General features: G+C 43.2%; 1 protein-coding gene across 1 annotated transcript in view; it reads right to left on the bottom strand.

Moving 5' to 3' along the window:
* The window catches only part of scfd2 (sec1 family domain containing 2), a 191,636-nt gene that overhangs the window by 19,291 nt on the left and 158,327 nt on the right, over positions 1 to 14,018 (bottom strand). The window contains exon 7 of the mRNA XM_079506818.1: positions 1,468 to 1,602. Within this exon, the coding sequence (XP_079362944.1) occupies positions 1,468 to 1,602 (135 nt within the window). The remainder of the gene's footprint in view (positions 1 to 1,467; positions 1,603 to 14,018) is intronic.

Below are 14,018 nucleotides of genomic sequence, written 5' to 3'. Positions count from 1 at the left end.
CACTCTCAGAGTTAAATCAGCATTGATTTTACAATATACATTGGGGTCCCAGAGATATGAATGCCATTAAATGGGGGTCCATAGACTAATGCATGTCAAACTGGGGGTCCTTGAAATTAAACGGGTTGAGAATCACTGCTAGAGCAGTAAAAAAATAATCTTCTCTTATGTCGTCTATGAGAAAAATGAATAGGGAATTATTTCCTGGGCCAGACGTCGTCTAGAAAGGGGGCGGGACTGCGACGCACTATATCCGCCCCTGCGGCATTTGTAAAGCTGCTTGTGTGTTTTGTTTTTTTACCCACACAGGAGAGACAGGAATCGTGCGGATGTGGGCCGCATGATGTCAGGTACCTGTCAAATCAGGTCAGCTTCAAACAATGAACACAGAGTCAGCTGAGGACATCCTATTCACTCCTCACAGTGGTGGGCACTGCAGAGAGGGGAGGGGAGTGCATGTGACTGCGGAGTGCGGACTGAGGTGACCTTTATCACATAAAGGTCCATAAATGGAGTGTGGGTGTGTGTGTGTGTGTGTGTACTACTACACACACTTGTGAATTCATGAATACCATTTTTAATCATGTGCTTGTTTCCTCTCTTTGCTCTCCACTTTTTTAATCTGCAAACCTGTGTGTGTGTGTGTGTGTGTGTGTGTGTGTGTGTGTGTGTGTGTGTGTGTGTGTGTGTGTGTGCGTGCGTGCGTGCGTGCACAAAAGCATCAAAAGTAGCAGATCTTCAAGCTCGAAACGCTTCGCAATGCTATTTTTTTATTTGAATCATGAAAAGTAACAGTTTTGGACATAATGAGGTTTCCACCCGGCAGAGACCATATGTAGGCATGTAACAATGTATCGTAAAAATCGATTAAAATGGATTAAAACTGAAATCTCAATTGAAATTAAATTTCAATTCAAATCGTGATGCAGCAGAGGGTGTGTAAAAAAAGAAATAAAGAAGAAAATACAGGATCTTTGTAAGATAATTGATTATAAAAGTCTTTGCTACTGTATTGAAAAGAGGATAAGAGAGAAAGAAAAACAAAATACTGGATTTGGGACCGTAATCCCAACTGTACGAATAAAGCTAACTCAAGGTTAGAATGAGGTGAAGGAGGAGGATTAATGTAGTGGTAAGAGTTAGGCATCAGGCCATCAGAAATTAATTCGACCGGCCTTTAGCCGGTCCCACTCTAGCGCCACGCCATCCAGGTGGCCAGTGTACTGTAGCAGGCTGTACTGTACTGTACTGTACTGCAATGTACTGTAGCATACTGTACTGTAGCATACTGTACAATACTGTACTGTACCGTACCGTACCGTACCGTGCTGTATTGTACAATACAGCATACTGTACCATACTGTGCCGTACTGTGCTGTACTGTTCCGTACTGTACTGCTGCAACCTGTGTGTGTGTGTAGGTGTGTGTGTGTGCGCGCGCGCGCGCGCGTGCGTGCGTGATCTGACCTTCATAAACATGCTGAAGCCAGTCTTCAGCAGGTCTGTAAGGCCTCCAGACATGTGCTCGATGTCTGGACACTCCAGTCTGTCAGGATGGAGAACCTCCTCCAGAACCTGCCGCAGGAACGGCCGGTACGTCGCCTAAACAACAACACACGACCACAACACAGCACAAACACAGGAACCAAGAGACAGATAGAGTTAAGAATGTATCTTCAACGTGATCAACATGTCCACGTTGCTGTCGGGCAGAAACCTCTCACTGTTTGTGTTTTTTCCATACATTAACCCATTTTGGACTGAGGTCGATTCAAAAAAAGGCTTCTAAATCCTATTTTGTTTCTGAAAAACCTATGTTTCTACGTCAGTGGTGCTCAACCTTTTTCATGTCAAGGACCCCCAGAATTATCTCTATTGGGCCATGGACCCCCATCTCAAAATATGTAGATCCAGGGACCCCCCAGAAGCAAATATTTTAGTTAAAAATGTTCGCTCTGAAATATATATTCAATGATTGGGGCCACATTTTAACGATTTTTCAAAAATAGCAGACCTACAAGCTCGTAGCGCGCCACTCGGTGGCGCGCTATGAGCTTGTAGATCTGCTATTTTTCAATAGCTAAATTATAACATAATGTTTAAAACACTAAATGGGGTTCCCGCCCCAAAATGGGTTAATGCACAAAGGCATCAAAAGTAGCAGATCTTCAAGCTCGAAACGCTTCGCAATGCTATTTTTGAATTTAATAATAATAATAATAATAATAAGCTTTATTTGTATAGCACCTTTCATACAGGGTTGCAGTTCAAAGTGCTTCACAGGCAGGACATACATCAAGTGCTTTACAGTTAGGTCATATGTTATATCAAACACAATGCAAGACAAGACAAGACAGTGAATGTGCATGAAGTCAGACATCGAGATAAAAATAGGCATAAGGTATTTGTTAGAGAAAAAAATAAAAAATAAAAATAAAAATAGAATACATGATGGGAAGCCTCAATAAAGTGCTACAGTAGGGTGGAGAAGGCTAATCTGAAGAGGTGTGTTTTTAGTTTTTGTTTGAAAATGTTGGTGGAGTTGGCCTCTCTGATTTCCTGCGGAATTGTGTTCCATAATTTTGGTGCATAGGAAGAGAATGCGGCCTCTCCTATTTTCTTTCGTGGTTTATTTTTTTCTTTTGTGGTTAGTAAACCTGCTGTTGAGGATCTTAATGTTCTGGATGGAGTGTATGATGGTAAGAAATCTGTTATGTATGCAGGGCCTTGGCTGTTGAGTGCTTTGTAAACTATGAGTAGTACCTTAAAATCTATTCTATGGGAGACCGGAAGCCAGTGGAGGGTGTGCAAGACTGGTGTGATGTGTTCTCTTTTCTTTGTTTTCGTTAATAATCTAGCAGCAGAGTTTTGTATGAGTTGTAGTCTGTCTATGGCCATTTTTGGTAATCCCGTGAATAGAGCGTTACAGTAATCTAGGCGGCTAGTGACAAAAGCATGGATGATTTTTTTCAGCATCTGGTTGTGATAGGAAGGGTCGTATCTTGGCTATATTTCTGAGATGAAAAAATGCAATTTTGGTTATTTTGTTGATGTGGGATGTGAAATTGAGGTCTGAATCTATTATCACTCCAAGGCTGGTTACTTGTGGTTTGACCCACGCGGCTAGATGTCCTAGAGAGTTCATCACCTGATCTCTTTTCATCTTAGGGCCTACCAGTAGCACCTCTGTTTTATTTTCGTTTAGTTTTAATAGGTTTGCGCTCATCCAGTCGGTTATATCCCTGAGGCAGGTGGTGAGGTGGTTTACTGCATCTGTGTTGTGAGGTTCTATAGAAATGTATAATTGTGTGTCATCTGCGTATGAGTGATAATTAACGTTGTGCTTTCTAATGATGTCTCCTAGCGGGAGCATATAGAGAGAGAACAATAGGGGCGCAAGGTTACTCCCTTGAGCGACACCAAAGGGGACAGCATGTTTGCCAGATACACTGTCTCCCAGGCGAACACAGAATTGTCTCCCTGTGATGTAGGTTCGTAGCCAGTTTAGGACTTTACCATTTAGCCCAACAATATAATTTGAATCATGAAAAGTAACAGTTTTGGACATAATGAGGTTTCCACCCGATATGTAGGCATGTAACAATGTATCGTAAAAATCGATTAAAATGGAATAAAACTGATGACAATTTAAATCACGACTAAATCTCAATTGAAATTAAATTTCAATTCAAATCGTGATGCAGCAGAGGGTGTGTAAAAAAAGAAATAAAGAAGAAAATACAGGATCTTTGTAAGATAATTGATTATGAAAGTCTTTGCTACTGTATTGAAAAGAGGATAAGAGAGAAAGAAAAACAAAATACTGGATTTGGGACCGTAATCCCAACTGTACGAATAAAGCTAACTCAAGGTTAGAATGAGGTGAAGGAGGAGGATTAATGTAGTGGTAAGAGTTAGGCATCAGGCCATCAGAAATTAATTCGACCGGCCTTTAGCCGGTCCCACTCTAGCGCCACGCCATCCAGGTGGCCAGTGTACTGTCGCAGGTTGTACTGTACTGTACTGTACTGCAATGTACTGTAGCATACTGTACAATACTGTACTGTACCGTACCGTACTGTGCTGTATTGTACAATACAGCGTACTGTACCATACTGTGCCGTACTGTGCTGTACTGTTCCGTACTGTACTGCTGCAACCTGTGTGTGTGTGTGTGTGTGTGTGTGCATGCGTGCGTGCGTGTGTGCGTGCGTGCGTGCAGCCTAAAATGTGAAGTAATTTGCATCATGAGTTGTTGCGCAATAACATGGTATTTCATGAAAATGCAAACTGTACAGTAATTATGACAGTTGCATGGATGCAACATGTCAACACATGTCTAGACAGGCATGCAGTAGGTATTGTGCATGGAGAGATGTGTGCAAACGGAGTGGTTTGGTAGGAGAAGGCGGACAAAGGCGAACGGATAAACGGGCGCAGGGCTTTCAATTAGTGTGGCAAGATAACGTGTGAGTGTGTTACATGATGGCATAGAGAAGTGCCACACTATAACCAATATTATTCCACCAAATTAGAATATAATTCAAGCGTAGCGTTAGTTCATTGCGGCACGGAAGGCAGATGGTTATATGTGTATATATAGTTCCCCTCTTTCATTCCCTATAGTAATTCATTCTGCTTCTTTAAATCAGCTGCCTCTCCAGGCCACGCCCTCATTCCCACAGTGCAATTCAGACATATTACTGTGTATTGTTGTTCATGGATTATTGTATCTTTGGCTCTGCTCTGGGGGGTCGTTGATATCAGAGCTGTGTCTAGGTGCACAGATAATCGGAGATACCAAATGTGATATCAGACCTGCGTCTCGGTACGCAGATCATCTGATATCACATGAGCAGAGCCACACCGCCATACTAACATGCAATAGCTTTGCAATAAATGGTGTATGGTCAATCTGAGCTGAAGTGTCTCAATGAATCATCAGACTGTTGAGCATGACTGGAAATAGCTGTCATGAGTGTTTTGTTTATCAATGTAAAAACGGAACACTCAATACCAGGAGTTGCATAAGACATTCCCCCGTGTTTCTACCTCTTCATCTCTCTCTCCCTCTCTCTCTCTCTCTCTCTCTCTGAAAGTTTTGCTCTTAAAGGTTTCATGCCTAAAAACAGGCAAAACAGTGACATCTGCGACATCTGTGACATCACAGTCAGCAGGAAAATCAGAGCACTTGTTTGAGCCAGAAAACCCCAGACCACAGAAAATCTACTGAATGTTAAAAGTTCAGATTCTTTTGGGTGCAATTGAGAAAACTGAAAATTAATGTCATGTCATCCCTGTGATGAAAAGTGCAGAAATGAATTAAATATTAAATAGGATGTGTTATTCTTCCTCCACTGTTATTCTGTCCCTTTTGAAATCCTCATCAAGGACCTTGGAGAATATAATAGAGACCTCAGGGACACGGAGAGAACCAGTGTTATGTAGTCAGTAAGGACGTCATTGCAGACATTCAGATGTTCAGACAGCAATGCGCTTACATTCCAACCACAAGGCCACTGAGCTGGCCATATTTACTGGTGACAGCTGTATATTATGGCTACCGTGCTCAAACGCAATGCAAGCGGTAAGGTATGAATTGTTTGCATCTGAATATGTCACTATGTTGCAACCCACAGAATGAAAGAACTGCAGTAATACGTATAACAGGATTGTAGCGGACCCCGGGCGGAAACGCTTTTATTTTAAAATGTCTTGCAGGAACACCGGAAGCACATTAGCTACAGTTGGAGGCCATTGATATTGTCCTTTTCTTTTTGCTGAGGTTTGCGTGATCTGCGCAAAAGGACAGTTAACCCATTTTGGGCGGGAACCCCTTTTGGTGTTTTAAACATTGTTATAATTTAGCTATTGAAAAATAGCAGATCTACAAGCTCATAGCGCGCCACCGAGTGGCGCGCTATGAGCTTGTAGGTCTGCTATTTTTGAAAAATCGTGAAAATATTTATTTCAGAAAACTGAAGGATTTAGAAGGATTTTTTTAAATTTTGAGGTCAGGCCTAAATGGGTCAAATGATAAGGGACAATATCGGTGGCACCCAACTGTAGCCCAGCATGAATTGGAAAATGTTTGTCAAGTGTTAGGCATGGAACGGATGGATGCAAGGATGACAAACACCACAACGCTTGCCTCAAAACATAGTCACCACGGGCGTACAGCCGGCAACACTGCTCTGCGTGGCCTAAACTTATGCCTAACCGGTTAAAGGAGCATTCAGTGATTTGGGTGATTTGGAAAACCACCCAGTCCGCCCCGGTAACAAAATGTGCACATGTGCACGCTCTACAGTGGGGGGAAGTGCAACAGGCCAACAGCATGTGCACCAAGGCCCGCCCCCACTCGATCATGATTGGAGGAAGGCCCCTCTCATCCTGATTGGATGAAGGCTTTGCCACCCAAAGCCCAAACTGAAACTAGGGTTTTTTTTTACCCCAGGGGCTCACTGGGGACAGGGAGGAACTCCTTATATGGTCAGCACACTCTATAGTAGGGAGAATTATCCAGAAAAAAAGAAAAAATAAGTGATATTTGAATTAAGTCAAATCACTGAATATACCTTTAAAGCTACTGTAACCTTATTCCTAAACTTAACCTCAGTAAAACGGTGCTAAAACCTAACCCTGTTCCTAAACTTAATCTCAGTAAAACTATGCCTAACCCTAAACTTATTTCTAACCTAATTCTCAGTATAGGCCTAAAACTAATTCAAGAATACAAGAACTGCTCCACCGAGCGGTCGGCGTGAGGTCGGCAGAAAGAAATGAAGGCAAGCATTCCGGTTACCAGATGAAAGCTATATTGTTTGGCAAACGGTACCGACGGACGGATGGGAAAGCTCTACAGTGAAGGATTGTGAGTGGTGTCCAATTATTACAAATAATACAGGCTACCGACATGACATCTGTGCGGAATCTGGGTTGAATGTATTGTTTCAGTTTAGCGCCCAGCCGGAAAGAGAAAAAAGGTAGTTGTCATTTTAAATGTGTATGAAACTATATTGTTCACTGTTATTGGTCTTATTGTGGCAGGGTTTTTTATGTGTCATGGATATTGGTTCGTTGGTTTGCACTGTATTTTGAAGGTTTGAGCTATGCCAGTATATGTCCCGACTTGTGTTTTGCCGTTTGTATGTGTTTATTGTTTGATTTATGAATATTGACACTGTAATCCTCTCCCCGTTTTTCTATTGAAGAGCTTAAAATCATCAGTCTGTGTAGAGACGATTTCCTATATTCCTATATAGGCAGCTGTCAAAGGGCTGTGGTGTAAGCTTATAGGAGGGAGTCTAGGGCTTGAGCCTGGAGTATGTTGACCCAGGTACCTCTTTTTTTGAGTGGTGCAAACCACTCCAACAACTGGCTTTGTACCCGTGTACCCGTGTTGGTTCGTACCAAAAAAACGAGCATGGTTGCTATGGTTAGTGTGTGACGTCACTGCACCACTCAGTTCACACAGGTGTGATTTTTATACTGATGATTGGTTATATATTATCTTTATATGGTGTTGTTGGACCGGCACTTCTAAGTCGATCTCCTTCTTGCTAGTTGGCACTCTTCGCTGGTCTTGCCTGGCACTGGTACGCTTAGCTAGTCCACGTCAATCTAATACTTCTGAGTTATCCTTGGAACACACACACTGATCGGTCTGAGTCAGGTTTTATAGGGTAGCGTGACGTTGTGGCCCGACGTCACACCACTGACCGTTTCCGTGACAACAGTCTGACTTCACCATTATTCCAACAAACCTACTATTTTACAGTAAAATAGTAGGTTATCATCCTTGTAACAAACCCCGTTTTTTTTTTACTTGTAGCGGGCCCATAAATAACTGAGGTCAGGTAAAATTGGAAAGGGGGCACATCTTTTTCTATACTATATAAAAAGATTTGCCCCCTTTCCAATTTTACCTGACCTTTCATTCTGTCATTTATAGGCCCGCTACCAGTACAAAACAAGTTGTATTTCCAGTTGCAGCTGAATAGCTGTCCTTTCTGTCAACCCTGTCATTCAATGAAGCATCAATTTGCCTTCAGATGTGATGGATCTCACAATAGGACTAGCCTCAGAAACCCAGACGTTTTTTTCCAGGGAGAAAAAAAAAGTCTGTTTTTTCCAGGGAGAAAAAAAAAGTCTGGGTCTGAGTCCACTTCAATTCGGCATAGTCTAGTCACTGGAAGGGGGTATCATGCACCCCCCGGAATTATACTTCTAATCAGTGTTTTCTTATTGGAAAAAATGTGCTGAAAATGATGAGCTATGATAAAAAGTTGTCAAAATGTCCCACCTACCTCAAAACCCCCTTTTTGGTATATGGCTCTGGTGAAATTGTGTAAAGGCAAATATTAATTCACTAAAATTACATAAATAGACATGGTGGTCTGAAATTGGTGATGGAGTATCTTGACACATAGGGGTAAGTAGCAGAACAGGATTTGGGGGGTTGCTACCATTATATTCTTAAATATGACCCACATCATCCTCAGAAACACAAAGAAATATGGTGTCCGCTTGACTAATAACAACAAAGATGGTTATTTTCCAACACATTATGGTGAGTATCACTGCCGCACTTGTATATAGAAAACTTCCCATATCCCTAAGCTTCAATTTGAGCCCAAGATAACCTTTCTATCTTGTAAATTACTCTTTCTGTCGCCAAAATCCTGAACTATACCTCAAATCGGTGAAAATTGTATATTCAGTCAGTATCAGCTATACATTTGGAATGAATGATTGAATAACTGAGTTTGAACTGACTCCACATTATGGAATATTTCTTGAATAAGCCATGTTAAAAAGTTGGCAAAGTGTCCAATCTACCATTTTTATGCAAATGAGTGTCACCATTATCAAAACAATCGATTTTCACTATATCTCAGCCAATATTGCACTTAAATGAACAAATAAGGTGTCTAGACCTATGTTTTGAGGGTCAAGGATCTCAGTGAAACTATTTTTAAAGTGACCACATGTGCCCGTGGCATGCTGGTGTATAAATCAGTGCTGCCATTACAATAAAGTCACATTTATACCAAGTAAGAGATACCAATATTGCATATAACTAACAAATAAGGTATCTAGACAGGTGCTGTGCTTTTAAGCAAGCTTTATAATTTAGAATATACTGTAGCATAACATCACAAACTAAAAACATCCTTAGTATGAACAATAGTATACGGCAGTATACACGCTATAGAATGGCCTGCAATATGCAGTACAAATTTCAAACAGTCACACAATCCTGTAACAGTATTCCATCCTATTACTATACACACTCAAAGGCAAAAATGTAAACAGTGTACAAACAGTGACCACCCTAGCCTGCACCATAAAGAACAAAATGCACAAATGTCACATTAATCAGTCATCGTGTTCATAGAACTCATCAGTCTTTTTGTCTTCTTGTCCATGGTCTCCAATGACAAGGATTTTCATCCATCTCTGCCCTTCATATAGTTTTGTTTTTACCACAATAGCTTCATTAGCTCGCTTGTATAAGGCAACACGATGGTTCTCTTCAGAGCAGAGTAGCATGGAGGAAGACGAGCCAGGTCAACTTTAGATTTAAGGAGTTTGTCATTTGCCCCCACCATTGTCCGCAGCAACTTGGCACGGGTGACGTCCACTGGGGCGGCGGTGGCTCAGGGGTAGAGTGGCTGGATGGCAACCGCAAGGTTGCCAGTTCAAACCCGGGCTCCCCCAGAGTTAGTGTCGAAGTGTCCTTGAGCAAGACACTGAACCCCTAACAGCTCCCGATGTGCAGGTTGGTACCTTGCATGGTTTCCGCTGCCATCGGTGTATGAATGTGTGTGTGAATGGGTGAATGAAATGCACAATCTATGTAAAGCGCCTTGGATAAAGGCGCTTTATAAATGCACCATTTACCATACTGAAGACTCGCAACTCTGTCCATACAGCAGACAGATTAATTGCTCCAACTATACTAATTAAGGATCTGTTCCATATAGTGTAGCACAAGGCACATTTGAAGGACCCCCATAACCCTTACAGGTCCATTTGGTTCCATTTGTACATTCAGAGTTGCACACCCGTAAGGGGCCCTGCATATCAACAGCTCAGTGGCCTTGTGGTCAGAGCGTTTGCCTTGAGACTGGGAGGTCGGGGTTCGATCCCCGGCCGGGTCATACCAAAGACTCAGAAAAATGGAACCCAGTACATCCCTGCTTGTCCCTGCTTGGCACTCAGCATCAAGGGTTGGATTGGGGTAAACATACTAGTGTCATGTCCAGGGGGTGTACTTGTACATCAAGCTGCCTTCTACTACAGAAACAGGAGATAGGCTCCTGCCCTATGGGCCTCATGGCTCTGCAAGGCTTACAGGTCCATTTGGTTCCATTCTGTACACACTGTAAAGTTACACACCCGTAAGAGGCCCTGGATATCATCAACAGCTCAGTGGCCTTGTAGTTAGAGCATCCGCCCTGAGACTGGATGGTCAGGGGTTCGATCCCCAGCTGGGTAATACCAAAGGGTTGGATTGGTGTAAGTAAATGACATACTAGTCATGCCAGGGAATGTACTTGTTAGGCTCCTGCCCTATGGGCCACATGGCTTGGCTTGAGCTATAGAGCTATTTGAATTGTGAGTCTTCAGTGAAATAGTGGTGGGGGCAGATGACAAACTAATTTCTAAATCTAAAGTTGACCTGGCTCGTCTTCCTCCATGCTACTCTGCTCTGAAGAGAACCACCGTGTCTCATACAAGCGAGCTGATGAAGCTTTTTTGGAAAAACCAAAACCCTATGATGAAGGGCAGGGGGGGTTGAAACTAAAGAGTTTTTTAATCCAGTGTGTCCTGCAGTGCAGTCCTACCAACCTCACTGGTTGATCTCCTTGACACTGTCTGGAGAGCATGGACAAGAAGCCGACGAGATAGAGGAATTGATTTAATCGGCACTGATTTGTACACCAGCATGCCACGGGCACATTTGGTCACTTTAGGAATAGTTTCACTGAGATCCTCGACCCTCAAAACATAGGTCTAGACACCTTATTTGTTCATTTAAGTGCAATATTGGCTGAGATATAGTGAAAATCGATTATTTTGATAATGGAGGCACTCATTTGCATAAAAATGGTAGATGGGACACTTTGCAAACTTTTTAACATAGCTTATTCAAGTAAGAAATATTCCATGATGTGGAGTGAGTTCAAACTCAGTCATTCATTCATTTATTCCAAATGTATAGCTGATACTGACTGAATATACAATTTTCACCGATTTGAGGTATAGTTCAGAATTTTGGCTACATAAAGAGTAATTTACAAGATAGAAAGGTTTCCTTGGGCTCAAATTGAAGCTTAGGGATATGATAAGTTTCCTATATACAAGTGAGGCAGTGATACTCACCATAATGTGTTGGAAAATAACCATCTTTGTTGTTATTAGTCAAGCGGACACCATATTTTTTGGTGTTTCTGAGGATGATGTGGGTCATATTTAAGAATATAATGGTAGCAACCAACCAAATCCTGTTCTGCTACTTACCCCTATGTGTCAAGATAATCCATGACCAATTTCAGACCACCATGTCTATTTATGTAATTTTAGTGAATTAATATTTGCCTTTACACAATTTCGCCAGAGCCATATACCAAAAAGGGGGTTTTGAGGTAGGTGGGACATTTTGACAACTTTTTATCATAGCTCATCATTTTCAGCACATTTTTTCCAATAAGAAAACACTGATTAGAAGTATAATTCCGGGGGGTGCATGATACCCCCTTCCAGTGACTGTACTAATAGAGTAGCGCAAACATCTCTCACTCTCTGCTGATTTCTGATCGTCTGCACCTTTGTTAAATTGACACACACACGCACACATGTACACACACACACTCCTCTCTCTCTCTGTCGCTCTAAGTAATTAGTCTCATGTCGCGCAGCTGCGCATAGTTTCTCCCGGCGGATCCTGCCGGGAGCTGCCTATGCCATAAAAATCACACCCGTGTGAACTGAGTGGTGTAAGGTCTGTCTGACGTAATGAAATCATGTCTGACGTAATGAAATCACACCCGGATGTGATTTCACAACTGGCTTTTTTTGTGCAGAAAAAATGACCACGGTTGCTATGTTCACCCTGTTCACCCGGGTGTGATTTAATTACGTCAGAAATTATTTTGAACATAGCAACCATGCTCATTTTTTTCTGCACACAAAAGCCAGTTGTAGGAGTGGTTTACACCACTCAAAAGCATAGGTGAGTTCCAGGCTACAATGGGACTATCACTACAAAACACTTTTATTGTCAGTTGACAAGATGTTTGCTTTTAGACGAGAGCATTGCCTGCCCCAACCTCATGCACCAACCTCAAAGTCACCTGCATATAGCAGTGAAGATTTTCCCTTTCTTTTTAAGTGGTGCAACCACTTCCTTAAGTGACTATGTGTGTGGGTGGGTCTCTGGCTGGCTGGGTAGGTATGCGCACGAAAACAGCATGGTTGTTTTTCACCACCTGTGCGCAACCTATCACACACACAAACACACACGCACATATTAACTGTATATATGGTGATTTCGGGTGTGCCCGTACAGTACAGTACAGTACAGTACAGTACAGTACAGGGACCCCCACACGGTAACTCTGTCGTTTCTCAACCGTTTCGGACGCGGGGCGGCTCGCCGGAATCAGGCCGGCACCCTGGGTGCGTTCCTGTGGGTCTGGAACTCCCCCCTCCCCCCGGGGAACCGGGGGGAGGGGGTGTGTGTGTGTGTGCATGGTTGCGTGCGTGTGTTTGGATTTCATGTCTCCGAATCCGTACAGCTAATATATGCGTTGGCACTTGGCAATTGTGAAGTTAAGTTTTGTTGGACAAAATATTTTTGCTGAGGGAGAGAGTCGCTCGGGTGGCGCAGTGGTAAAGTACCTTCCCTCCACCACGGAGTCTCTTGTTTAAATCCACTGTGGCGCATCAAGCTTCCTCAAGAGTCTATACAAACACAACCGGCCCATGTTCAGGTTCAGGGTGGGGAAGCTGGGCCGGGAGAGTGAGAATTGTTAATGCATCATGATGCATGTACTCCTATACGGACTGGTACTCCTGGTACTGTACTGGTACTGGTACTGGTACTGTACTGTACTGGTACTGGTACTGTACTGGTACTGTACTGGTACTGTACTCCTACGGACTGGGGCAGCACCTGCAAGTAGGGAGTGTTGGGGCGGGGGGGAGAAGCACGGAGGCTCTACGTCTTCCCGGTTAAATATTTTAACATTGATGCCGTCTGCCGTTACCGTCACCGGTTCTGGCTGCCGGGCCGTCCTGTTCCGTTTACCGTCCTGCTCCCGTCCACTAAAATGAAGTCTGGTTGCCGTCTACCGCTTGCCTGATTCCATGTGAATGCAGGATAGGCCCCTGCCAGGCTTTCTAACACAGAGGAGATACCCCGTCATTTATCTCCTAAATTCTATTTTGTAAATGTTCTACTTGTAAACAAAACATCTGAGTCAGATTGTTTTTTTTAACATGCTGATGTACTTAGCTCAAAATAGTGACTCTTGACTCTGATAGATGTGTGTTGGTGTACCTTTGTGTTATTATAATGCATAATGCTGTTGCTGTTAGGTCCACTTCAACGGCTGAAAGCATTAGTCAGAAGGGGGTGTGTTTGTGTGTGTGTGTTTGTGTTTGTTTGGTGTGTAGAGGGACCCCCACACGGTAACTCTGTCATTTCTCAACCGTTTCGGACGCAGGGCGGCTTGCCGGAATCGGGCCGGCACCCTGGGTGCGTTCCTGTGGGTCTCGAACCCCCCCCCCCCCCCCCCCCCCGGAGAACCTCACACGGAGTTGCACCACTTACTTCACACGGGTGTGATTTTTTTTAAATTGATAGAGGGATAGATGAAAGTGGGCCGACAAGAAATGGGGGAGAGAGATGGGAGGGTGACATGCAGTAAAGGCCGTCGGGATCAGGAGTCGAACCTGCGGCACACTGCCAGACTGGATTACCAGCCAAGGTGCCCATGCAGTCAGCT

This window comes from Electrona antarctica, assembly GCF_951216825.1.
Source record: "Electrona antarctica genome assembly, chromosome: 7".
Classification (NCBI taxonomy): Eukaryota; Metazoa; Chordata; class Actinopteri; order Myctophiformes; family Myctophidae; genus Electrona; species Electrona antarctica.
This window is presented reverse-complemented; position numbering and strand designations above follow the sequence as displayed.